Here is a 27,992-nt window from a genome sequence, read left to right on the forward strand (position 1 = left end):
GCTGTAACTCACCACGTCATACTTGTCAAACAACTGCTGGAGAAACTGGTGACCTAAGTGATTGAGTTCTGTGGTGCAGCTGACAGGAACTCGCAGCCTGATTAAAAAACAAAACAAAACGCACATCAAGATACTAATTTTAAAAAAGAAGAAACAAATTATACAGAGTTTAAACAGTGAATAAGAAACAAAATGTTTTTTTAAACTAATACAGTATGATCTAAGGTGTAAGAAAAAATAAATTAGGCAATATATTGCGATATTTCACAGCGCGATTATCGTATCGATCAAAAAAAAGTTCAAATCATTTTTTAATCATGTTTTTTAACAAATAAAAAAACATTTAATTGCACTAACGTGCATAGCACGTAAATGCTCGGTCACTAGGTGTCAGTAAAGCACATCAGTTAAACTACCTCACTCCTTGATTGCACTTTATTTTCATAAAACATACTGGGCACTTTGATAGATGTATGTGGTTATTTTACATATAAATGTAAAGAATTTAGGAACTTAACATAAAGAGAATCTGTTGTATAATCAAAAGTTAAACTTTTTGGAAAATATAATTTGACAGTTTGATAAACATACCCCTTGTTTTTGATATTGGTAGTTAAATTACAGTTAGTTACCATTTAAATTGTATTTCATACTATTCAGTCCTTGTAAATGTGAAATTTGTAATTACTGATATTGTGATATGTATTGTTTAGTATTGGGAAATATAGTGACATGCATATCATGAATCATGTCATCAGATTCATGGCAATGCACACCCCTAGTATGAACTACTTTAATAATGTTGAATCTATCGTTTACTACTCTACAATCACACACAAAGCCGTGAGTTGACATACTCAGGGTAAAGGTAATCGTCTGTCAGCTCCAGGTTGTCGTCATAACCAAACTTCCTGAGGATTGTCCACGTGGTCTCATGTCGACCTCTCTGGATAAATAATGTATTAAGAAACAAGAAACCTGAAACGGAGAAGATGCATCACTGACTGAACGGTTTACAGTTACATGTTATTCAACGTGGTTTCCCTGTTTCTACCGTTTAACGTCAGGCCATTGTCCTGGACTCCATCGTTTGTGTTTTTCCAAACGACCGTCTTCACATCCTCTAAGGCTTGGGGTGCCAGGGGATTCCCGAAACAAGATTTCTAAACGACAGAAAAGTCATTATCAGCTTAAAGCGAAGCTATGACGACATGTCGGGATTATTCATTTGGCACCTGGAAGCAGTTAAGCTCAGCGTCACTCAGGATGCGGTCGTTGTCCTGGTCAGAGATGTAGAAAACTCTGCTGAGGGCTCGGACACACAATGATTTTAACTAGAGTGGAAAAATAGAAATCAGACATAGATCATTTGATTAGAACAGTTCAAATATCAGTAAATGTGTGAAGGCTTTACTTGTTTGTCCTCAGGGTCGTACAGAGGAGCAGTGGGATGGAGAACAGCTTTTTGTGCGTAATAGAACAGCTCTGAAATGTTTTTGAGGTTCTTCGCAGAACACTGTTGAGGAAATATAGAACACAAAGCATGTCAAATATTATCAATGGAATCTGCAATCTTAAATATTTGCACACACACACACATTTTTCCCCAGATATCCATGCGTGCATGAATTGCAGAGCGAGACCGTGTGTACACACTGGAGCGTGTGTGACAGACTCGCTTACCTCCACGCAGGTCTCGATCTCAGAAAACTGGTTCATGATGGGAAGAATGGTTTCCATTGAGCTGCCGCTGCGCAGGTCAGATTTGTTTCCTACGAGAATGATTGGCACCCTGAATTTAACGAACACAAAACATCCAAGAGTGAGTTTCACATCTGATGAGAACAGTTCAAAACAGGCACAGGGTTTTCCAGCTGACGCTCACACATTGAGATTAAAACTATCAACATTACACTCACACATTAGATCAAATGTACACATTTACCACACAACCAAACACCATTTAATAGCCAATACATACTTGTTTCCCTTCTCTGCATCTCCATTTACCAAAGGGATCCATTTGGTTTTAATCTGAGAAACAAAAAGAAGCTAAAATGTAAATCAGCACATTGATACATTTCAAAATTGTACACAGTAACAAGGAATGTAATCAAGAAAGGTCATTGACTACCTTGTCTATTGTGTCCTCGTTGGTGACGTCATATACAACACACACAACATTAGCCTGTAACACAAGTTTGGTTAACTGGGATACACTTAAAAAAATAAAAATAACAATGTGTAAACAATTTCAGTTTATGCTTTAGGTGCCTCTGATTTATGCTTATAACACAAAGTTGACGTGGGCTTTCCTGCAGGGAGGGGCAGCGTTTATTATAACCAGGTTCTGAAGTGGATCAGATCTGAGCGAGTGTAAAAGCTCCTCCTGGTGCGCACCACTACTGTCGCTCTTCACCGTCATCATAGATTTATATTCATTATATTTATTTAAGATGATAAGAAGCTGTTCCTCCTGCGAAGACGCTCACTCTGCGAGTTTTCTCCATTGATTGGTCGGACGCTGCAAACTCCACCCCTTTTATGGCAGCGCGCACGTACTGAGGCTGTAAACACTTAAATTAACAAATTGTGATGTATTTTCGTAGAAAAGCTTTAATCTGACAGGTAATGTTTGGTTGGTTCAAGCCAGCTAACGGAGATTAATCCAATCTAGATTCGTAGTATAGGCTCTTAGTGTGTTTTTGTTGTTATTTTATACATTTGTCTCATTTTGTGTGTTTTTGTTGTCCCATATTTTTCTTTTGTCCTCAATTTGTGCCTTCCTTTGGTGGCCGCAACAAACTTAGGCCGAGGGCCGCATGTGGCCCCCGGGTCGACAGTTGCCCATGTCTGCTCTATTGCTACTATGATGTCACGTAGTACTTTTTCTATCTGCTTCAATATAAACTTACCTTGACTATTTCACCTTTAAGGACTTCGTCACTCTGTTCTTTCTCTGTTGATGTCAAAGCACAAACAATATTTTATTTCAGCATGCACCATCATGATAACAAACCACAGTGCACAAACAGAAATGACTTGAAATACTTGGATCTAAAAAATTAGATATTAAAAAAAAAGCTTGATTGCATGATTTGTTACCCGAGTAGTCCACGATGTGTGTGGGCACTTTCTCTGGAGTCACATCAGCAGGGATGGTGATCTCTTCAGCTCTGGGGGGAACCTGTAGTAAATGACAGATCTGCTTTAGACTGATCTATAATTAAAGGTCCCATGTCATGCTATTTTTCACACATCTCGATTTGTTGTAAGAACCCCAAAAACATAGTATGTGAGGTTTATTTTCCCAAACTCGCCTGTTTTCCAGAGTTTAAGCCTCTGAAAAGTCACTTTCTGATCAACTCTACACAAAGAGGCTGATTTGTGGCCTACTTATGCATATTCATGAGTGGGCGTGTCTATAAACGGGACACTGACTTCCTCTTCCCCGCACGGTGACGTTGGTCCAGAGGACAGCCCTCCCTCCTCCCACCCACTCCGTAGCTGAACTCATGCTGCTTTATAAACATGAGACAGAGCGTGGGGGCGGGGCGTTCGCCGGTACATACATAGACTGTAGAAAATACAAACATAGCACTGCGCAAGGGATGCTGAAATGCTTGCCTACGAGGGAGTGTCTGTTTACATGTCAATCATGGCAGAGAGCTTCCTGGAGGCGCGGCTTCTCCAGCTCAGTGCCGCGTCAAATTTCGTCATCAAAGAGGGAACGTGTCATCAAATTGGAGCGAGGTGTTTGGGCAAATCACCCTCTAACTAACGATTGAGGGAATCAATGAAAAAAACACTTTGGGCATGTGTATGAAGCCCAAATAGCTTTGATGATGTTTAAAGCACAGAAAAGTTGATTTAGTGTAACATGGGCCCTTTCAACTTCCTCAATATGTTGTGCAGCAGATGAACGTTTCATTGTATGTCTTTATTTGTTGGGCATACTATTGTTCAGTGGTTGTGCTCGTGCTTACCTCGTCTGGAAACTCTTCTCCAACCAGAGACATAATGAGAGACGTTTTTCCCACCTTGGCTGTTGGAGGGGTTAAAAATGAGTCAAGTGAGAGTCTTAAAAGGCTAATCTGGCTTAACATTAACTGCATAATTGGCTGATGATTCTTAATGTGAGTCTCCTGGTAGTATGACTGTAAGATGGCTTTTTTCCATGTGCTGGAGCAGAGACATGGCCTCCAGTTAAACACCCACACATTTCAATAGGTAATATTATGGTTGTTTTTTTACACATGTTTTGATTTGTATGTCAAGTCTAATAAAACATGTTGGGACAACATTCTAAATATTTATAGGAACAGTTTTGATGGAAAGCTTTATTGGCCTCCATAACATGAATTCTCTGCTGTGTGGGACCAGGACAGTCTATCAGTGTTATGAACCCATTGGTTCCTATGATAACAGGCAGACCGGAAGTTATTCTTTACTTAGGTCAGCAAATATTAGGAAATGTTGACATACTTCATGCATTAAATTAACGTGTAGATAGACTGATATAATAAGGAACTACTACAATAACAACCATCAGTCAAAACTGGTGTGCGGTACATTATAATCTCATACTTCGGAGGATAACAAATGTTTTAAGTGGACAACCTAAGCTTAGGGGCAATTCAGTTTTATGTCTACAGTTTATGACACATTAGGTGCAAAACTATTGTCTATATAAGAGCTGTCTATGTGCCTACGTATCATAAGCTACAGGTGTTTACCAATTTTAGCTGCAGCTGCTATCCTATGCTAGTGGTTTAGCTTTCAGTAGTCGGTGCGAGTAACTTACGTTCCCCCAAAAGCAGAATCCTGACGTCCTGCTTCATGTTTCCGCTCCCTGTGATGAACAGCCAGGCGTCCTACGGTCCAAATGTGATGTTTATATTTCATTTGAAAGCCAGATTTATCAGCAGAGCGTGTGCCTCCACACGGCGGGAGGCGTCCAAGGTGACAACATCTATTTCCGGTTCACAGGCGGTAAAAGTGCGCCGCCTGCTGGACAAACTCTGAACTCACTGTGCCTCAGACCCACAGCTGCATCTACAGACCCTTTCCCAAAAAAATTAGAATATCATGGAAAAGTTGTTTAATTTCCAGAATTCCATTCAAAAAGTTAAACTTTCAATGATTATAGATTCAGGGTCCACAATTTAAACGATTTCAAGAATTTACTTTTTTACATAATTTGGGTTTACAGCTCATAAAACCCACGGAAACAGGATTTCAAATAATTTGAATACTGTGAAGAAATCACCATTTACTTCTGAGTTTTTGCAGAAAAAAAAAAAAGAGGTGAAGATTGTGAATATTAGGTATGACGAATCAGAATAAATTGTAATAAATTAATAGCAAAGAGGTGCACCTTTAACATTATTCAGTCCTAAACTTCACCTTACCAAAAGTAATGCCTGTGGTAAGGTGGTAAATGTATTTTATTTGTAAATATACCAATTTTTGCTGAAATAAAAGGCTACACTTTAAATAAAAATATTAACTTTTGAAATCTGTGTTTATTAGATTTAGAAAACCAAATAACGTTTTTGGAAAAATAAATTATTTTTGTGCATGATCAAGATGATTGAAAAACAGATTTTTATGAAATGATGGCACATCTTAAAGTAAACATTTTTTCACTGTTTTTGTCAATGTAAAGGGTTTATGGTGTTTAAAAAAAATTAAAACTTCTTTTGTGAATCAATAAAATATTTTTTAAAGAATAAAAGGCACAGTTTTTCTCCACAAATTAATGGGATTTCTAGGAAAAAGGAAGAGAAAAAAAAAATGCAAATGCAACACGTTTGGTTCATTCTTTATTCGCAAAAAACTGGATGAAATATTTACAGTCCGAGGATGACTTAAGAAAATATCTATAAAATCATTACTATACATGTGAAACAGCACATTTCATACACTCAATCAGAAAAAACGGATTACACCAAATGTTTCTGAACACATCCTAACCTGTTCTTTTTCTTAAGAAAAGGTAATTCAAAACTAATGGAAAATAAGATTACTCTGATGCTTAGGAACAAGTTAAAAAAAAAAGCACAACAACATCCTCTCAGATAGAGACAGTCAGAGGCCGTTCACCTCCCACAGCAGGATCTCATTAAAAGCCACAGAGAAAAGAGCAGCTCCCGATGGAGAGAAGCAACACGTCTGGAGTGAGTCACTGTGCTGCAAAAAGTCTTGAAACCTGCCGCTGTTTATTTTGATCAGCTTCAGCACGCATTCTGGTGAGAAAAATGCAATCAGAACCTCAGAGTAACTTTGATAAACACCTTTATTTCTTTATTTATGATAAAAAAAAAACATACCTCTGGAACCTATGGCTATGAGTTGACTCTTTGAGGACAGGCTCATGCATGTGGCCCAGTGAGGCAGGGCAATCTTTTTAATTATCTGTGAAGAATGAGATGTTTAATGTCAGCCTGCTCTGCTTTCATGTGTTCTCAGGCTTTGCCTTTGAACCTCCTCCCACACTGATATGATAAGTTGATACGGTTGTCGAAATCACCCACCCAGGCATAAATGTGTGCGATTGGTACCTTGAGCTCCATAATTTTATCATACGTGTGCCCTGGTGTGGACATAATATCAGTCTGGATAATGGGGTTGGGGGATAGTGAAAATCAAAGTGGAGACATATTTGCAGATGTGCGTGATCGTGAGTGCAATCACAATCATAACAGTGTGGGAACAGGAAGGCAGAAGGGCGACGCAAACCTGTTTTTTCACCAGGCTGTAAAAGGACAGCTCTTTCTCCGCTGCGTAGCCTGTGTAGATCACCAGACTGTGGTCGCTGGGGCAGAAAGCAGCTAAGCTGGGTGGGAGGCTGTCATCCTTTGAAACAATTAGATGCAAAACAATCAGATTAGCTCGATCAGGGGTGTGAAACTCATTTTAGTTCAGGGGCAAAACAGACCAGCTTCAGCTAAGGTGGGCCACAGTTTTTAAGGTGGGAAAAACAGCAAATACAACATTAATGTGCCCTGGTTTGCGCTTCCATGTATAAATGAAATATAAATTACTAAATACAGTATGCGAGTATATCAGTCCCTGCAAGATATTCACTTAAATTTACCTGATTTGGGAAATTTCGTGTAATAATTTCAGGAAAATTTGAAAGATTTCTGTAAGAGAGAGCAAATATTGTGGATTTTAATTTAATTTTTGTATTTGGAGGGGATGAGATACCTACAACTGAATTAAATGGCAATTTAGATTTAATGTTTCATGTTTTACTTTTTACTTTCTTGAGAGGGCCAAATTTGAAGCTCTAAAGTGCCGGATTTGGTCCCCGTGCCTTGAGTTTGACACATGTGAGCTAGATCATAAATCTTTCTCTCTCTTTAAGTTTGTTTGTAGAACACACATCTGTGTTCCAAGTTGCAAAATATATGAATAACACTTGGTTCAGTCACTGTCCCAAATGATGTGAACGGTCACTGATAACAAAATGTAGAACTTATATTACTATATTATATATATCACTAACTCCACCTACTTTGTTGTAAAATGCAAAAAGTTTGATGAAAATATTTTTTTCTTAATAATGGACATTGTTCTTTTACTATTTCAATTAATTGCTAATACGTAATTAATAGTAATTGGTTTGTCTGTTAACTCAAGTGATAAAAATCTGTTTCTTTTTTCCTTCTGAGAAATCTTTCATAAATGTTCTTAATTGGCATAAAGCATAGGCAGTACCACAGAGTGGGGTGGGGCGGGAAATGTCAGCCAGTCGAGCAGATCACACTTTTCTTTCAGCCAATCCGCCGCCCACACACTGACGCGCCTGTCAGAACCAGCAGCCAACCACATTTCGTTTCCTTCGACTCCAAAGTTTTTACACTGCAGATCACAGGGGGAGATAAAGAACTAAAGGTGACGGAACACAAAGAAAAGACGTCATCGCTTCACTTTCCTCTGACCTCTTCATTCACACACTGGATTGTAGTCACTGTTGCTCTTTTGTGGTCACTGAATACACGCAGCGTTGCTCCGTTCACTGGGCTGCTGACGGCCACCAGTCCATTATTCCCAGCTGAAAGGATCACGTGACCTGTCGGCAGCCAGAAACAGTCTCTTACTCCAACCAGGTGAATGATGGCTTCATTATTTCAATAGACCTGTTGTGTTTCAGGTCTGAGAGAGTTGTTATAGAGCATGTGTGTCAAACTCAAGGCCTGGGGGCCAAATTCGGCCCTTCGGAGCATGCAACTCGGCCCTCAGGAGAAATTAAAAATGACAGGGAAAAATGAATCATTGTGTGAATGAAACTCAACAACATTTGCAGGGGCCCAGTTTTCCCAGTCCCGGCTGTCATTTTTTATTGTTAAACTGTTGAAAAAACATTCAAAATTCTTACAAAATCCTTAATTAAATAGAAATTGGTCACAAATCCAAGAAATTTAAAGTGAAGAACCTGTTGGAACTGATATTTATCACTTAATGCTTGGATATTGTCAGTTTCTTACATATTTAGTATTTCATGTATACGTAGAACTGTAAACTATAAGCCACAATAATGTTGAAATTAATTGTTTTCCCACAAAAAATCTGTGGCCCACTTGAGATTAAACTGCTCCGTATTTGGCCCCTGAACTAAAATGAGTTTGAGAGCCCTGTTATACTCTCACCAGTAGACGAGTACTGGATGGAAGAGACTGATGTGTGATGTGGCTGCAGCTTCATCTCCATCTCAGTTGAGGCGAGACTGAAGATCCTCAGGGTGCCGTCACTGTATCCTGCAGCCACACGTGCATCGTCTTTATTGGAGCAGGGGCTCCAGCACACACACGCACAGGCCTGACACACAGAAACACACAGATATGACGTGCACGCAACGGTCGACGGTGGAAGGTTGAAATAAAAACTGACAAATTCATTTAAATGCTAACTTTAGCTGTGTTCTTCTATACCTGGGTGAGCACCTGGAACTGGACCACCAGCTCATAGCTGATGGTTGACCACACGCGCACGCTGCCGTCCTCGCTGCACGTTGCAAAGTGGCTCTCATCAGAGCTGAACACCACGTCATTGACCTGAGCAGAGGAGAAGTGCTTTTGACCTTTAAAAACTGTTCTTCAGATGAGAAATCTGAAATCTATTACTCTGAAACTGCTCCAGCTTTGCCATTTTAATACCTGGTGTTTGTTGGAACTAATGCTAGTCGTTGTGTCCTTGGGCAAGGCACTTTCCCCACATTGCCTCGTATGAATGGGTATGAATTGTGCATGAATGTTGGTGGTGGTCAGAGGGGCCGTAGGCGCGAAATGGCAGCCACGCTTCTGTCAGTCTGCTCCAGGGCAGCTGTGGCTACATTGTAGCTTACTACCACCGGTTTGACTGTGTGAGTGACTGGTGTGAATGAATAATGGTTTCTGTTTCTGAGTCTCCTTGAAAAAAGCGCTATAGAAATCCAAGCCATTATTATCATTGTTATTAGTCCATACAGAAGTGTTTTTAATGCCAATCAAAACAATACAAGTTTTACATTTAAACTGAAATAAAAAAATACTTAAAAATCAATCAATCAATCAATCAATCAATAAGTAATAAATTAAGACTTAGAAAACCCAACCCAAAGCAAAAAAATGCAGGAACTGCTGTCTTTAATCATTTTATTTAATAAAATATCACTTCCTGCTGCTGAGCTTCCTTTAAGATCATTAATCTATTAGAAATAGCAGCTTTTCACATTCTAGCATTTGTACCGATCAGTGGATGCCGTATAATCATGGAATTCTCCTAAAACGATAGTGACATGTGGAAAAGGAGATGGGAGGCTGAAACACCAAAAGTACAGCAAAATTGCTCTTTGATTGAAGAGTTACAAGCTACTGAACCCTTGTCATAAGATTGCCTGCCTTTGGAACTCACCCTGACCTTCAAGTGGCCTACAGTGGATGTGCAGCAGATATATCATCATGAAAAAAACACTCAAGGGAAAATTACAGCACTTTAGAGCTTTCAAAGATTGCCGCCAAAGTGACAATCAGTGCCTATCTATCTCCCACTGAGTCCAGGTGGAATCATACAGCTCACTAGGCCTTCTTTCTCACACATGAGCTGCTACGATTTAAGTTGAATATCGGTGCTTTTTCCAACCAAATAATATTCACACAATCCAACACGTTGTTTATTCTTTGGCCTTTTTGCTTTACCGCAATCGGCTACATAGAAACAAATGAAGCAAAAAAACAAAAAAGGAAAAACTACGTTTGAGTCAAAAACACTACAGACCATTTCACTGAAATAGAAGCAATGAAATATGATGATTGTATTTGCATCATGTATTGTCTGATTATGTCTGCTGTGTTTGTATTTTTCACAATACCGTCACTGTGTATTGTCATATTGTTGTGTCTGCTTCTACCCACTACACCATGGGACTACGAATAGCAATTAGCGTTTAGCTAAATCCGGTGTATTTACAACTTCGGCTATACATTAATACACACTGTCCCACCTAAATAAATAAATAAATAAAAATAAGCAAATTTAATAAATTTCTCCAAATCTCGTATCCGTACCTCTGTCTTGTGCCCGCTGACCAGTCTGATACTGCTGTTGTCCCACCAGTTGATGTACCAGAGTGTTCCTGCAGTGGTGCCGACAATTCCCATGTCCATTGTGTTATCAAACGCTGCACTCACTATCGTCCCATCGAGCATTATCTCGTGCTCCATCAGCACCGTCGTCAAACTTATGGAGACAGCAAGAAACCCAAAATTATAAAGTTGATAAAGCATAATGTACACTTTGGGAATGTTTAGAATGCGTTTAAATTCTATAGCGAATGTATTTCCATGGGAATAGTGTCAGTTCCATAAAAGCAATACCAGGGTGAGAATAAATCAACAGCAGATTATGGGATATGGTCAGGAGGAAGAGAAATCATTAGAATGAGCTACAGACCTGTCATCTATTTTGCTGACATTTTCTTTGGGCCTCATGCACTGCACAGCTTCGACCTCCCACAGTCTCAACCAGCGGGAGTTGCTGCCAGTCAAAAGACGATTCCCTTTGCACAGCAGCGCTCCTATACAAAGAAACCCCTTAAGTCCAGTTACCACCTATGGAAGCTCTGAATAAATATCCCATCAGCAGAAAGGTCTGTGAACTAAAGTGGATAGAATATCAAGTGTCTGTCTGTACCGATCTCTCCGCTGTCAGCCTCCCACGTCATCAGACATTGTTGTTGGTTGGTGTCCCAGGCACAAACATGCCCTCGATTAGTGCCGGTGAACAGAAAGTTGTCCATGTGGTAGCTCAGGGATGTCAGCTCTACTTTACCAACATCTGCTGGTGTGTCCACCCTCTGGACCTAAGGCAACAAAAAACAAAACAATTAAGGTAGAGTAAATTATGGGCTAAAGTTCTAAGTGGTTTACCTTAAGGTCTACGTCACTGCCCTGCGTGTGAATCCAGCAGAAATAAAGCCCCTGGCTGCCCACGCAGGCCATTTGGCTCGCCGCTGAAGGACTAAAGGCAGAGTCGTGAATCGGTCCCGACATGCGCTCACTCCACAACAGCTGCATGTTCTTTCTGCTCCATAGGGCAACATCGGGGGCTAAGAAATCTCCTACACAGGAAAGGCTTGAGTCATTTTGGGAGCCAGCATTAAAAAACAGGACACAGGAAAAAAGAAAGAAAATCTAATTTGAATTCAAATGACTGACCGACTGAGAGGAAGAAACGGTCATCTCGAGAAAAGGACAGACTCTGCACTGCCCCCTTGTGGTACGGGATAGTGTAGCAACAAGTTCCAGTCGGGATGTCCCAAAGGCAGATGATGTTTGTGGTATCGTTAGCGCTGCCTGCTGCTGATGCCATAGTCTAAACACAGGATAAAAACACTTCTGAAGCCAATAATGTACAATACTGTATCCAAAGCACATTCTGTTACCTTTACCTTCAAATCTAAAGACAATTTCGCTAACACTTTACTTGAAGTTTTATACATAAAGCTGGCATTAGCATGAATAAGGTGTGATGAATGTGTCATTAAGTGTTGTTTGCTAAATTATGACACCTTTGGAGCTATGTTGGCATTTTTTGTGTTAGGTGGAGGGTTCTAGTGGGGTTAGGGTAACAAATGACACTTAATGACAGCCTTCATCACACCTTATTCATGCTAACGACAGGTGTCCTGTCATAATAATGACATCGTAATATCAGCCTTATGTATAAAACTTCAAGTAAAGTGTTACCGATAATTTGCACCTTGTGTGTTCTCAACATATTTCAAAATGTGCACATTAGTTTGGTAAAGATGACAGCTCCTGATTTTAGAACAAGTTGTTTTTTTAAATTCTACTACTTAAGATTTGTTTGTCATGTATTAATGAAAAGACTGAAGAACGCACCTTAGCATCATTTGTAAGAGCCAGACAGGATATCTCCTCCCTGTGACCCAGTAGGTGTTTCTGACTCCCTGAGTGGAGGTACTCCACCACGATCACACAGCCACAGGTATAAGCAAACAAACCTGCAGCAGACACATTGTTTTAAATACTCACATGTATAAGATGATATAATACAATAAGATCATAACTTTATTAAAAAGTAAACTGCAATAACATGTACTCCGGATGATCTTTAATGTACCACCGAAGTACCTGGATTAGTTCGAACCTTGATCAGGACTCCACACCATGTTGCCACGCCCATTTCCATTGTAGCCAATCACAGCTTTCAGCTTCAGGCCTTCTTCGTGTGCTTGTGTAGGCGCGGCCGTCTGAAGCGGAGAACAAAAACAGGCAGGGCTTCAAACTCAACCCTCATGTTCAGTGATTTATTGCTGAAATAATGTCTTACCACCTGTACCTGGTCAAAGGAGGAGGTTTTAAAATGAGGGATGAAGTGCCGGTAACAATCTGGACGTACCGGATTCTTTTGCTTGAATCCAACTGAAACACAAGCACAATTCACCATTGACTAGTAACCATGTTTGTCTTAAAAAGGGATTCCGCTATTCATTCTGTCACAGTGATTATTATGGTGATTATATGAAAGAAAAAAAGATGAAGAGGTCAATTACTTTAAATAATATTTGTTTAAAATGATCAAATTTCTTAATACATTTACATTAAATCTTTTTGGGAAACCCTTCAAATTAAAATATTTTTTTTTTTTTTTTTTAAGTTTTTTTGAAATTTTTTAAGTTTTTAACCAAATCCTAAAATCTATATTTTTCAAACAAAAGTCACAGATAGCTGCTGAGTTGTTACCAGAGTCCACAGGATTGGATTTTAAAGGTGATATATCGAGCAGATCTGTCACTTTGAGGAAGGAAACCGGAGCTCTGGGCTCACAAGATGAACCTGGATTTGGGTTTGGGGACGAAACTGTTTTGACAGAAGAACCTAAAGCTGAGAGAACCAGACGAAAAACCAACAGTGTAGGTGAAAATAAATAACTGCATTTAAAATGACCATCATTAACAGCTAAACAACTTGAATTGTTAAGGATATGAAAAGGTAAAAATGTGACATAACATGATAAATCAAACCCAACACAGATGCTGTACCTCCCTGGGTAACCTGATCAATAGCTTTGCTGAGCAGCTGTGGCGGGGACGAGTTTGGGAGTGGCGCCGTCTGTCGAGGCATCCAATCGCACAGCTGAACTACCTTTGTGTGACTGTCTGTTTGAAACGTTACAGGTGTGTATTCAATGAATTCAGCACAAAAAGCAGAATTTTAGAGGAATAAAATTACCATCTTTAGGAGGTGACAGGAGGCTTCCTCTCAGTTGTGAACTACGGGAGAAGACAGTTATTTGCAAAACGTGCATAATGTCCCAGGTGTGACATGCTTATTTAGTTAGAGTTCGGTTCTTACAAAGTGCCAGTCACTAAGTCGGCTGGGTTGCCCAAAAAGTCCCACAGAAAGATGGCATCGCCCACTGTAACTACACCTGATTGTTCAGGCAGGAAGCGCACCTGACGGATGGTTTGACTGTGTCCTATAAACATCTGGGGAAGAAAAAGATGAAAAAAAATTAAATGGGATGCTTGAACACATTTATAAATAAAAAAAAAACTATGTTTTCAAAAATACTGGTGAATATTTTCATACAACCTGTGAGTTCACATGAAGCTGCATGCTATAGTCCCACACTTTGAGCGTGTTATTTCCGGCTGTAAGCAAGAATCGACTGTCCTCACTGACAGCCAGACATGAACAATGCAGCTTGTGCACATTTGACACCTGACGGCAAAAATCACAGAATTAAAAATGTTAAGAATGCTTCCAAACTGTTGAAATTACTTTGGTAGACCACACAAACATTTTCTAAGTCACATTATTGAAGACACCATGATGAGTCAATACAGTCGGCAGCATTACCTCTCTAATTAGACGGCCTGTCTTGGTGCTAACCCAGATAATCTTGTTAGCGGATGTGGCAACAAGCAAGTGTTCAGTCGAGGCAGGAGCAAAGCAGACCTTAAGAGCCGAGTCCAGCTGGGTGCTCTGAAGGTCCAATATACTGACATCTACACGCAGCAACTACACAGATATAACGTGATCAGATGTAGAGATTAATTTAATGAGGACATGATGCAGTCAAAAATTAAATTATTACAGACATACTGGTATTAGAAACTGTTATAATTATATACAGAATATATAAAATATCATTATTATTTTCCCTAAATATCCACCAGAATACCTCGTTCAAAGATCTGGCATCACAGATGGTCACAATGTACTGCGAGGGACCAACAAAAGCCAGACACCGGCTGTCACTGCTAACTGTAATAGCATCTGGAGCATGCTCGCTTCCTCGGGCCACTGCATTACCTGGTGAAATGGGTAAAAACAAATTGAAATAATTCATTAACAGCTGCCTCACATGAAATTGGAACATAGAGAATAAAACTAGTGAACTATAATAATTAAAAAAAATGTCATACCAATAATGGGTTTAAATCTTAGCAAAGTTAGTGTTGTGTATAAGGGAGCTTTTATACAGAAACGTCAAATATAAGCAAAGGAAAGGCATAGTTAAAAAAATCTTAATAAAATAAATCATTAAATGAAATTAAACGAAACGCTTAATAAAAGTGGAATAATGTTTGTGGGGTTCAGAACAATCCTTTAGAATCTTCAAGGTACTGTATGTCCACTACTTACCAAGTACCCTGATTACATTGTAATTGTCCTCAGATGAGTTATGGAGTAGCAAAGAACCCTGGGAGTCTGCGCTGTACATGAACTCTCCATCTGGAGAGAACGCGAGACCCACAACTTCACCTCGAAGCTGCCTGTGAAAAAAGAAAAAGAAAAACCATGCACTGCTCACCCTCTTTCAGTAGTGACCAAAGAATTCCTGGTTTCTGTGTCACATACAGACCTACTCAGCTTTGAGATGCTTACCTCAGCTCAGCCAGCAGTTTGGCACTGGAAATGTCAAAGATGCGGATGATTCCAGAACTAAAACCACAAGAGAAAATCTGCTGACTGGGATGGAAGGCCACAGATGAGGGAGTGTCTTCAGATGCAAATCATACAACTAGAGAAGAGACAGGCAGGTGTCAGGAATATGTGGAGAAATGTGTAGCGCCAGGATAATAAAAAATAAATAAATAAATGAAAACAAACAGTGTTCATCTAATAAATGTAGTTTAACGACCAACTTTAATGCAGGTTCTGAAATGAACTCAAATTTATGTTTACAAAAACAATCTAAAATGTTTCAAAATCATCCAAACTATTTTTCTTTGTAGTTTAATTTTATTTTAACATGTGCAAATGCATTTATCAAATATTTGAAAAAAAAAAAGAAGAAAAAAACAGGTTTTCTTCAAATGTGGCACTGACTGACCTGATGCAAAGAATCCATATCCCAAATACAAATTGTACCATCAGAGGAGGCGGTGGAAAGATGGCGGCGAGTTTTATCTACACTGAAGCTAAGCACCGTGTCTGTGTGCGACCTCATCAGTGTGTTGTAACCCTGGCTGCCCACATCTAGGAAGCCAAGGTTACCTGTAGAGGTGGCTGACAGCACCTGCATGCTGTCAAACGACACAGACACCACACTGACAGGGCCCTCGTGCTCTGCAATTAAAAACAAACAAACAAAGCCAACATTTTCAGTATATTTGCATGAAACACCTCAGAGAAGAAAACAGACAAACACTCCCTACTGTAATAATGACATTTGTGATTTAAAATCTACATCAACTAATGCATAAAGCATAACTGACTGTTGGCGTCTTTGTGCTTTACACAAGACAAATGTTGCATCAGGGTCAGGCTCTGCTGCACTTACCAGCCTCCAGGAAGACAGAAGAAAAATCAAGAGGCCACAGCCGCAGGAAGCCATCTTCAGATCCTGTGGCACAGAACGACGAGGAGATGCTGATGCAGTTGATAGAAATGCCTGGACCTTTGGGTAGGACACAAGAAAAAAATGTTTTTAACACACACCACTGTAGATTCAATTATGATTTTGATTATTACACTCAACAATTAAAAAACAATCCAGAAAAAACTCTAACTATATATATATATATATATATATATATATATATATATATATATATAACACTTTTTTCCTACAATCATACATGTTTTATTTGCTAAATAAAACACATTTTATTCACCCCCCTCACCCTGGGAAACTCTACATCAGCTCCTTATCAAAAAAGCTCAGCAGAGGATGTACTTCCTGCGGCAGCTGAAGAAGTTCAGTCTGCCAACAAAGATGATGGTGAACTTCTACAGCTCCATCATCCAGTCCATCCTCTGCTCCTCCATCACCATCTGGTACGCTGCAGCTACGGCCAAGGACAAGGCCAGACTGCAGCGTATCATCCACTCTGCAGAGAAGGTCATCGGCTGCAATCTGCCCTCCCTCCAGGACCTGTACGCCTCCAGGAATTTGAGGCGTGCAGGAAAGATTGTGGCCGACCCCTCCCACCCCGGTCATAAACTGTTTCAATCTCTCCCTTCTGGAAGAAGGTTTCAGTCCATCAAGACCAGAACCTCCAGATACAAAAACAGCTTCTTTCCCTCTGCCACCATCCACATGAACACCCCCCCCACCCCCCACCCGATCACTACCTCCATGATGACATTATCTGCTGCACTGTATATATATATATATATATATATATATATATATATATATATATATATTTATATTTATCCTATTTATTCTTTATTCTCTATATATCCTTTATTTATCCCTCATCCTTTATATTTATCATTATTAATATTATTATTATTGTTGCTGGGTTGTTCTTTGTTTTTTTTTTTCTTCATTTTTTTTTATTTTATTTTTTTTTGTTGTTGTTTGTTTTGTGCACCAACTACCAAGACAAATTCCTTGTACTGTCCTTTAAACTGTACATGGCCATTAAAAACATTTCTGATTCTGATTCTGAAATTTCCTCGATATAGGATCTACAAAGAATAAAGCTTGGTACACACAAGCAAAAAACAATTATTAATACTAACTTTAAGTTGTTTGGTGCATGCGCATGCAAGCTCCTCCGCACAGCCCCTCCTAAAGTTAAAGTAAAGCTAGCCTGCAGGCTAACACTAGCAGTATTGAAACATAGCAGGAGAAATGCAGCAAAAACGCTTGGTAAACAAGCAAGGCAGGGCAAGTCAAATTCTCTTATATGGGAACACTTTGGGTTTGATGATGAAGACCTAGAGCAAAGACACATCACATGCAGGAATTGCTCTGTTTTGTGCAAAAGTGATCATACTTGATTATAGTGTTTGAAGGATTTTATGTACAGTGTGCTTAAAGAATATATTTTACATTGTTTTGCACAAAAAATAAATAACTTTTTGGTTGACAAATAATCATTTGACTAATTGTGATTTCAAATATGACTAAAATAATTGTGATTATTATTTTTTCTATAATCGAGCAGCCCTACATGGCATGATTAAAGGGATTCTACACTAGTGTTCTCTCTCTAAGGTGTCAATAAATTACTATGTGTGAGTCACACCCACCAGTGTTGAAAGTCAATTTCTCCCTGCGGTCAGCATGCTGTTGCTGTGCAGGCAGCAACCGTCTCACATTTTTAATAACTACTCTGCTGTAGTCGATCTCAAAGATATGGCCACTCCGGCTGCTGGCGAACCTAGAGGGAAACAGTCGTTGATAGAATTTCAATAGGTATTCATGTCCGGAGGACTAAGTGAATCAAGAAGGCCTCAGGGAAGCGCTTGCTAACTCACAGGGTCCGATCATCAACATACAGGTCTGGAGAAAGGCCCTCCTCAAAGGCCACATCACTGAAGTCCATTGAATGGTATTCACCCAGATTGACGGGACAGGATCGCAGCGTCCCATTTCGGACTCGCCACAGACGAATGTTGTCACGACCGCAAGACACAATCCTGAATTCAGCACATCACAAGAAATAACTTATTCATTTTTCTATTCAGTATCACCATCTCACAGTCACATTCTTTCTTGAAAAGGCAAAGCCAGTACAGCAACAGATAGAAGATCTTTACAAAGACTTAGTTCCATCTAAAGCCCACCTGTGTGCAACACAACACAACATTAAGTAATGTGACTAAAATACTACCCTGAGGGCCCCTGCTGCGTGCACCCTTAGAAAGCTAGCGGCTGCACTATTATTGACAACCATTAAACACACGTGGTCAATGATTCAGGTCCATTAGAACCCATTTAGAAAGAAAGGCATTAGTGTGTATGAAGAGAAAAAAAATCCATCATCATTCCAGCAACAGTGAATGAAATCGAAACACTAAACCATTTTTAAAGGTCCCATATCATGAATTTTTCACCCATCTCCATTTGTTCTAAGAACCCCAAAAACATAGTATTTGAGGTTTATTTTCCCAAACTTGCCTTTTTTCCAAAGTTTTTCCAAGAGACTTCCTGAGCAACGGGCTGTTTGGTTCCTGCTTATGCATATTCATGAGTGGGCGTGTCTATAGATGCTGACTTGCCTGCATGCCTCGCTCTGATTGAGATCAGTGATCACCAAAGCGATTTTCCTTTGCTATCCACACAGTTGTTAATGTTTTCAGCCAAAAAAAACTGTGCATTACAGTAAAACACATGGATATTTAAGAGGCTATTGTTATTGTGAGTCCGTCTCAGCGCTTCAGGGTGTGTGTTTATCCAGCAGCAGCAATCAGCTGTTTCAATCTTCAAACCGGAGTGTTAAGCTAATTCACTTTCTTCTCCTCCTCTGCTCTTCTAACTACAGGAATAGTGCCCACTGCTCCTCAGGGAGGGGTTAAATTTTGTGTATGTAGCTTTACATATATGACAATAAAGTATAATACTGTATATATTCCTTTTTCACTAGAACGGCAGGTTACACAGAAGTGCCTGAACACATGTCACTGCGCCAATGGAAACCACAAGAGCGGAGTACACCTCAGCATGAACAAATAGTGCATACACATACAGTGTATGTTCACTGTGGAGGCGCGGCATCGGCAGCAGGCACTTCCTGGAGGGGGCGGTTCAGACTCTCTTGACATCACAAGAGTTTTAGCCGGAGGAACCGCTCGTTTTTCAGAAGAGGGCAGAGCAGTAGCTTAGAGAGCAGGATTAGTGAGGATTGCTCAGAGATGCAGGAAGGAAGCCTTTGGGGGTGTTTTTGATAAGGAATTAATATTGTAACAAGGTTAAAAGCTCAAAAGGTTGATTTGCATCATATAGGACCTTTAAAGAAAAAGGAAATATGAAGACAACTGATTATTTTCCAGAACATAAAAGTATTTAAACAGAAAAAGTCCCAAAAGTGACTGGACACTTCGATTAAGACACCAAACATAAACACTGAAATGAGTGCATATTAACATCAGCTTTGACAGAGACAAAAATCCCTCAAATATCATTTACAAAGTATCTAAATAAAACCAATCACCTGGTATCGTCAAAAAAGGCAATCTTCATTGTGTGAATGTCTACGTCCGTGTGAGCTTTGGCCAAAACGGTCACATCCCCACCTTTAAAAAGGCCTGAGGTGTTCCACACCAGCACCATCTGTGAAAGGAGGCATTGGGAAGACACGCAAAACCATCAGCAGGAGCTTTCTCTCTGATAAAAAAGCAGGTCAAAGCAGAGGAGCAACCAATAATTATAATTACAGGAATGAATCACTTTATGTATTCACAAGGACACACTTAGCATTTTTGTCATCTCAATTTAATACTGTGGGTTTGTCAGTGAGTTCATGGTAATTGCTTTCATGAATAGGATAAAGAAACAAGACAATGTGGGAGGACTGGTGGAGCTTACCGTTTTATTGTGGCGGTCTTTACCCACTCCACAGAGAATACTACCACTACTTGAAAGGCTTCAGAGAGATGAATATCAAAATCATTAAATGGGAATTAGGTATTTCTACCAAACACGTGGATTGGTTAATGAATGAATATATTGGGTTACCTGAGACAAAATAAAGAGTGAATATGACCTGTGAACAAAGCAAGACAGGTTCCTTTGTGGTAGTCCCAAACACGCACCATACTATGGTTCCCAGTCTGTGCTGAGGCCAGCAGTGTTGTGGTTCCATTAAAGGCCAAGGCTGAAACCTAAAAAAACAAAACATTTTCTCTAATAAAAATCATTCAACAACATATTATTTTAATTTGGTATAAAAAATATCAAATTAATTTGTCATGAAATGTGTGTCATCTTCTGCCACCTTGTCACTGTGACCAATGAAGAATCTCTGCTCGTTCGTGGTGATCTTCATTGAGACAATAATAGCATGACATGGATAAACCACTGCATCACCTGCTTTGGTCCACAGGGCCTGCAGAGCAGAGCAGAGCTGTCGTTACCCCATAATAGTATTCATCAGTCAATATCAGACACTAGTATAGCTTAGCATAAGCATGAGAATCACTTCACTTTGAGCATACACATTTACTGGTGCCTCCTCCAAAGCCAATGATTCCCTTGAGCCTGAGAATTGGGTCTGGGAGCAGTTTCTGAAGAGGAGAGCAGAAGAAAAAGTAGCACAAGTTTCATATTTAGTTCATTTTTTGTATATATCAATACATTGCCCTTTAACCATGTGGAAAATAAGTCAGATTTAAATGACAAATCCACAACATTAGACAAGAACAGGCGGGAGTGATTTATGAAGGGAATATTTTTACTATGCACCGATTAAGAAATTGTAGCCAATCCAACTCCTGTTGAAATCATGTTATTGACAAGTTATGATACATAAAAAAGCTACATAATGAAGGATAAACGCTCTTTTACGCCCATGTTCTTACCTGCCGTTTCAAGGACTTGGATGATGGATAAGACCCAGGCTGAAGGACAGGATTACACAAAAACTTGATGTGAAAAGATTGATTTTTCTTACATTTTTCAAGAAAAATTCCAATATAATGAAGATCAATCACAAAAAGCCATAAAACATAACATGAAAAAATGTATTGAATCACCTCTTCCACATTTTTTTCAGCAGGTTTATCCTCAATACTCTTATGATGATGCACATACACATGAACTCCTGCACCGTCATCCTCACACGGGGGCGTGCACGTGAGCTGCTGTGACATAGAGCTCAGGGACTCCTGTTCATCATCTGAATGATGAAGACAATTGTTCTGTTGCGCTGTCACGACACCAAGCTCTGGGATGTTTGCAACTATGGGTCTGCGTTCCTGGGGAAGCTAAAAAAAAAAAAATGAAGTTTACTTTAAGAATATCTACAAAGCAGATGACGGATGTCATGTATTAAAGAGAAAAAGTACATACAAAACGTTTCATGACACACACAAATACAATTAGTTATTGAAAATGTATTTTATGGCTGCATCTGAAACACATAATTCACTGAAGACTAAAGGAGTATTGTGTATTTTCATATAATAAATCAGTTTTACAGCTTTGGCCTTTTCAGGATTTGTTTTTCGCATCCGGCCATGACGTGGGGCCCTTTACGACACCCAAAGTAAATGCACAGTATAGCTCAAAATATACACAAAAATACTCCAAAAACAAGACATAATTACAGCAAAATACACATATCACTTCACAAATAAGACAAAAATCACAAAAATATGCAATACAACAAAAACGCACAGAACGACTCCCAAAACACACAAAATGACAACAATGTTTCATAAAATAACCAGTGTTTATTTTCTCATCTAAAGATTTGTCATTTTCATCGACTACAATTTTTAAACAATTTAGTAGGATAATAAAGCCACGATATTGTTTATTCCATTAATGCCGTTTATTGTCAACGGGTGGAAAAGATGTTGGATGAGCATGCACAGTGTCTGAAATAGGCTTAAAAATGACTCAGCATGTTGGAAATAGATTCATCAATGTGTTCAAGTACCCCAAGGGATACACGTACCCCTGGTTGGGAAGCACTGATGTAGTCGACTAAAACTAAACTATAACTAAGTCCTGATGACTACATTTGGACAAAAACTAAGTTACATTTTAGTCAAAAGACTATGACTAAAACTAAATCAAAATTTGCAATCAGAATTAACTCTGCTCATCATCATAACACACACGCGCGTGCCTGTTATGAAATAAAAATAATCAACAAAAGGAAAATTAAACATAGCCTATACAACAACGGCTATAACCATAACATAAACACTTCCCTACACATGGTTGGATTTGATTTTCTCCCGATTTCCTCACTGACATTGTCCGGGCGGACCATCCTTCACTGAGCGTCGTTTCCGGCCGGACAATAATAACGATTACACCTCTTCTTATGCGGTGTAATCGTTATTATTATTACAACAATATTATTATTACAATAATATAATTACACCGCATAAGAATGCGGTGTAATCGTTATTATTGTCCGGCTGGAAACGACGCTCAGTGAAGGATGGTCCGCCCGGACAATGTCGGGCAGAAATCAGGAGGGTTGGCAAGTATGTATTAAACACAAAAAACACTTTACATTTTAAGTGTTTATATATATGTATTGTCATTTCTAAGTTACATGTAAGTGTGATTTAAACAAGAATAGCTAAATAAATAAATCTATATATATAAAAGCTCACTGGTAAGTGCTGCTATTTGAGCTATTTTTAGAACAGGCCAGCGGGCGACTCATCTGGTCCTTACGGGCGACCTGGTGCCCGCGGGCACCGCGTTGGTGACCCCTGGTGTATAGTAACCATTAATGCAAAATATCATAAATTCATCAGCGGAAAAACTACAATATTGTCCATCGCTGCATGAGGTGGAATGTGACCTTTCACCTGTTCAGGTGTGGTGACCTGCTTGATGAGAGAAACCCGATCTTGGACTGCTTTGCTAAGAGTCACGATGGGGGGGTCGTCTTCAACAAGTCTCTGTTGAGTTATACCTGGAAATGTCTACAGAAAATAAACCCAAAAAAGCTAATTATTCTTTGTTGGAAGTCAATCACAAATTAACATTCACAGTTTACTTTAAGTTCAAATGAAGCTGCAGTTTGATGAGATTAGTCAAATTAATGGCATTTACAAAACATGTTCAGCCAGCAAACAGTGCACAATGTGTTTCTATTTTGGACCAAGATCAGAATTAACAGGAGAGAAAAATATGATCATTACTACCTTCTTGCTGTGGAATGTATTTTTGAATAGAGTCAAAGGGCAACTTTGTTCCTTCTGATGGAAATCTATGAGAAAAGAAACAAAAAAGAACTCAATCCACATGTTCAAACAGATTATAAATAGTACCAGAGGGAAAAAATGTTTTTGTTAAGCAAATCCATACATTTCAATATAAATACTGTACATCACTATTTTTTATGCACTTGATACTGTCTTTCAAGTTCAATTAATTCAAGCAGGCCCTTTTATCTTTATTGATTAACTGCATTATCACCAGAACAATCCAATAAAGAAAGAAATATAATTAACTTGGCAATTCATGCAAACAGAACAGACAAAAGAAAAGGGACAGTATACAATAAGTACCAAGTAAACATACATATTAATAAATAATTGATAACTGGGGGCCTCGCATGTAACGTTAGATTTTTAAAAATAAACAAATGACTGAACAGTGTAAGTGCATAGGAAGGCTATTGGAAATTTGATCAGATTTGTTTGTAAATACAATTTCTAATATATAATAATACAATATGGTCTGATGCAATTTAGAATTTAGTTTAGTTATTTATAAGACTTTTATTTTGCTATGAGACAGCAAGCAACTAACTTGTTGAATGAGACACTGTCAGTAACCAAGCCGTGCATGTACAAACGCTTTCTCAGCGCTTCATATTTATATTTGGTATACAATGCTTCCATTAAAAATAATGCTCCATAATGAACTATGAAACCTATTTTTTCATATCATTGGTAATGAGTATAGGCCAGTGGGTGTGCACATCAAATTTGACATCATTTGGAGCCTGCGCAGTAGGGTCCGGCGGGAGGAGCCCTGGTAACAAGCCCCGCCCATTCAGCCTACTGCCCTGATGAGTTACGCAGCCCAGCTACGCCACAGACTTAAGTATCTTTCCCATTGGAAATTCTACCAACGTCTTGTTCAGATGATCAGATCATAGAGGTCAGTACTGTTCACAAAGAGAGCTACGCAAGATCCGAGGCTGTCAATCATCGTCATATGACGTCAAATCCCGTTTTTCAACCTCAAATATCTTATTTAAAACAAACTTCACAGAAAAATGTAGGGTGATAATAACTAATGAACACAGCAGAGTTTAGGTTTGGAAAAAAATTATGTAACGAGTATTTTAACTTTACAGTTTGACCAACAACCCATCTGTTGTCATTGAGGAGGCGGGGCTAATGAAATACTGCAGCCAGTCAGCAGGGGGAGCTCAAAAAAACAAAAAAACATTACTTCCCGTGAGCGAGTGTCGTCCATTCTTTTAGGCAGTGGCTATCCGTACGATTGCCTTATCATTATACCGACATTCTATCCGTACGCAGCGCCACTATTTGGCAAGTTTAGGTCACTTGCTCAGACTAAACCTTACACTAAACCTAACCCTAACCCTAAAAATTGTTGCAATATTGGGTTACAACCTAACCCTAAGAAGCTACGTACGTGTACTTCGTTAACCGTACCAAAAGCACCAGGGGTTGTCTGAACGGCAACCGTACAAATACTAGACACTTTCTCCTTTTTACAGTCTATAGTACAGGCTAGGAGACAGAGCACCATTACTAATAATGTCATTTAAACTCATTCCACATCATATCTGGTGAGATTGTACCTGATGTGATCATAAAAGTCATGCCAGGAGCTTCCTTTGGGCACTGGGAAAGACATTTCTCTGGGTATGGGACCAGTTCCTTGAGAAGAGGACATTCCCATCAGTTTTGCTTCATGAAAGGAAACTCCTGAGTAAAGAGAAAAAGCAGACGCAGAATTTATGATTTGGAACTATTTTGAATAATTCAAATCTGAAAAACTATGTAATTACATGTCTGAATGCCTTCACTATAACAGAACACAGTGAGTTGGTAGCTAAAGAATCCATGTTTTATCTTTTAATTCTTGCGTCTCACCTGGATTCAGCAGCAGGTCACTAGTAAACATGTTTTTCACTGACATGTTCGCGCAAAGTCGGATGCTTTTCAGATGACTATGGCAGCGGTTGGCATAAACAGAAAGCATATACTGCAGATCCAGCATCAAACAGGTCCAACGCACAGAGGAGGGGGCAGAACCTACTAAACCTGGAATAAAATACAATACAGACGAGTCCAGCTGCAGAAATGCTCTTAGACAATTAGTTTTATACAACAAAGCACATCACTGATGGATCGTTCTACCGTGTCGTGCTGATTTAGAGGTGTTGTCATAAACTGAATCCTTGGCAGCACCACAGAGGAAAGGGAACTGAAGCCATGTCGGTGTGGACTTGAACACTTTGAACATGTTGGAGAAGGAGATGCGGACCACCTGGCCCTCCTAAATAACACAGCACAGGAAGGAAAATATTTTAAAAACAACAGTTAAAATAATTGTTTGATTTAATCTTTAGAAAATTGCAATACAACATTTTCCAACAAGCTAAAACATTAGGAAAAAACCCTAATTGGTTTTATGTAATAAGCCATACCAGAACTAAAGAAGAAATCCACTAACGATAAGAAAGGAATAAAGGGAAATCTCAACTTGAATGCATTTTCGGGAGAACATAACGATAGTAATTTGCACTTTGTATGAACTGAACAACAAAAAGAAGGCCAAAGTAATTTGGAAAAACTCTAAATCAGGGGTGTCACACTCATTTAAGTTCAGGGGCCAAGTATGGAGCAGTTTGATCTCAAGTGGGACACAGATTTTATGCAGATAAACGAATAATTCCAACATTATTGTGGCATAGTTTGCATTTGTGCGTATACAGAAAAGACAAAATATACAAGACATCGACAATATCCAAGCAATAAGTGATAGATATCAGTCCCAACAAGATCTTTAATTTAAATTTCCTAGATTTGTGACCAAATTCTATTTATTTCAGTAAAATTGTATGTAATAATTCAAGGAAAATTAAGAGACTGTACAAAGTTTCAGGTTTTTTTTTTTCAACAGTTTAACATTTAAAATGTCTGGGAAAACTGTGCGCACCTGAAAACATTGCTGTTTCATTTACACAATGATTCATGTTTTCAATATGCTGAATTGGATATTTCAAAGGGACAAATTTGGCACCTCGGGCCTTAAGTTTGACACAAGTTCTCTAAATTATGACTTCTAAGACAGCAATACACAAACTTGTTGATTGACTTGTTATGTGGATGAATAATACCTCTGTAGCAACATCTAGATGGACAACAAAATATTTGCCAGGGGTGGGTCTGAAGAGTAGGTAGAAGAACCGTCCGGTGAGTCCGAGGGACTGGTTACTTTTTTTGGGAATGTGGATGAAGCTGTTGGCAGGAAGAGGACCAGAGATCCGAAACACTGGACACTTCAGGGTCTTGTCCTGGGGTGTATTTACAGAAAGTGAAGACATGATCAAAATTTAATATACTAAAACTCATCATCATTCAACAGTGAAAACAAGATTATATCCAAGTCATGTTTGTGGAAAATGTGGACAGAAACTGATTGAAATTCTTATTATTTTCCCCCTCCCCATTATACAATTGATTATAGAAAAGAATCATATGAGAAAGCCCTATGGAATGGAATGGATCATCCAAAAACTACCTGTAACAGCTTAATATCAGGTTTATTAGTGTTACTCAATAGGGCTTATGGCCAAAATGATAATCACAATTATTTTTGATCAACATTGTAATCACAATTATAATCAAAATTATCATCATCTTAAGGAAAAATCAGTGTGTTTACTGCACTACATTTAAACAAACAATATGTGTACAGTTTACAGAGCAAAATGAAGCATTAAAATTGAATTATAACCAAAGGTTAACTAAATAAATACACTATTACAGAGTGTGGAGCCCGTGTACTGAATGTAAATAATGCGGACGATCAGGCTATTTTAATTGTGGCAACCAAAATCGTGATCACGATTAAAATTCGATTAATTGTGCAGCCGTGTCTTTGTGAACCGTTACCGTGTATGTAGACACATCCCCTTCCTTTGCAGTCTTCTTCCACTCCTCCACTTTGACATGTTTGAATATATTAACGTAAGGATGCTGCCAGCCTAAACAACAGAGACAGGGAATGATAAAGTAAATGATGTCCTTTATCCATAATAATCATAACAAACCAGGGGATTTTGTCACGTTTGTTTTACCTTTGGAAGCCATGGAAAGTTGTGTCCCGGCCTGAAAAACATCCACTTGTCAAACGCTTCAGTCTGGGTTAGTGAACAAGTGGTGAAATAAAAGAAACAAAACGTTCCTCTGAAGTATAAACAACAATAAAACTGTTTCACAACATTTTAGCCTCAAAGTTTGAGCGCCGTGTTTTAAAAATGAACTAGTGTAGCTTCAGCTGTTTCCCAGCAGCAGTGACGTTCTTCCCGCTACAGCCGCCGCTGCCGTGATAGCCTA

General features: G+C 39.0%; 2 protein-coding genes across 2 annotated transcripts in view; both read right to left on the reverse strand.

Annotated features, from left to right (window-relative positions):
• The window catches only part of LOC114481834 (mitochondrial Rho GTPase 2), a 5,759-nt gene extending 785 nt beyond the window's left edge, over positions 1 to 4,974 (reverse strand). Inside the window, exons 1-12 of the mRNA XM_028476887.1 lie at positions 4,805 to 4,974; positions 3,987 to 4,045; positions 3,106 to 3,187; positions 2,916 to 2,959; positions 2,135 to 2,188; positions 1,982 to 2,034; positions 1,684 to 1,792; positions 1,415 to 1,516; positions 1,236 to 1,334; positions 1,055 to 1,163; positions 858 to 978; positions 13 to 97 (exon numbers count right to left, since the gene is read on the reverse strand). Of these exons, the coding sequence (XP_028332688.1) occupies positions 13 to 97; positions 858 to 978; positions 1,055 to 1,163; positions 1,236 to 1,334; positions 1,415 to 1,516; positions 1,684 to 1,792; positions 1,982 to 2,034; positions 2,135 to 2,188; positions 2,916 to 2,959; positions 3,106 to 3,187; positions 3,987 to 4,045; positions 4,805 to 4,841 (954 nt within the window). The 5' untranslated portion in view covers positions 4,842 to 4,974. The remainder of the gene's footprint in view (positions 1 to 12; positions 98 to 857; positions 979 to 1,054; positions 1,164 to 1,235; positions 1,335 to 1,414; positions 1,517 to 1,683; positions 1,793 to 1,981; positions 2,035 to 2,134; positions 2,189 to 2,915; positions 2,960 to 3,105; positions 3,188 to 3,986; positions 4,046 to 4,804) is intronic.
• Positions 4,975 to 6,077: 1,103 nt separating this feature from the next.
• LOC114481836 (WD repeat-containing protein 90-like) lies at positions 6,078 to 27,835 on the reverse strand. Its single transcript, XM_028476889.1, is given in 43 exon segments — positions 6,078 to 6,248; positions 6,333 to 6,417; positions 6,742 to 6,858; positions 7,726 to 7,869; positions 7,950 to 8,080; positions 8,658 to 8,826; positions 8,940 to 9,062; positions 10,554 to 10,725; positions 10,939 to 11,062; positions 11,179 to 11,347; positions 11,415 to 11,605; positions 11,703 to 11,859; positions 12,390 to 12,511; positions 12,658 to 12,760; positions 12,850 to 12,932; positions 13,254 to 13,550; positions 13,553 to 13,669; positions 13,743 to 13,783; positions 13,866 to 13,999; positions 14,106 to 14,234; positions 14,373 to 14,534; positions 14,698 to 14,828; positions 15,162 to 15,292; positions 15,405 to 15,532; positions 15,853 to 16,088; positions 16,303 to 16,419; positions 18,006 to 18,136; positions 18,234 to 18,395; positions 19,910 to 20,028; positions 20,284 to 20,341; positions 20,434 to 20,579; positions 20,693 to 20,803; positions 20,913 to 20,981; positions 21,276 to 21,314; positions 21,450 to 21,680; positions 23,250 to 23,356; positions 23,589 to 23,653; positions 25,226 to 25,352; positions 25,521 to 25,691; positions 25,788 to 25,926; positions 26,771 to 26,947; positions 27,549 to 27,640; positions 27,734 to 27,835. Coding segments are annotated over 43 exon segments (5,628 nt in total). The 5' UTR covers positions 27,747 to 27,835; the 3' UTR covers positions 6,078 to 6,090.
• Positions 27,836 to 27,992: the final 157 nt, after the last annotated feature.

This window comes from Gouania willdenowi, chromosome 19, assembly GCF_900634775.1.
Source record: "Gouania willdenowi chromosome 19, fGouWil2.1, whole genome shotgun sequence".
Lineage (NCBI taxonomy): Eukaryota > Metazoa > Chordata > Actinopteri > Blenniiformes > Gobiesocidae > Gouania > Gouania willdenowi.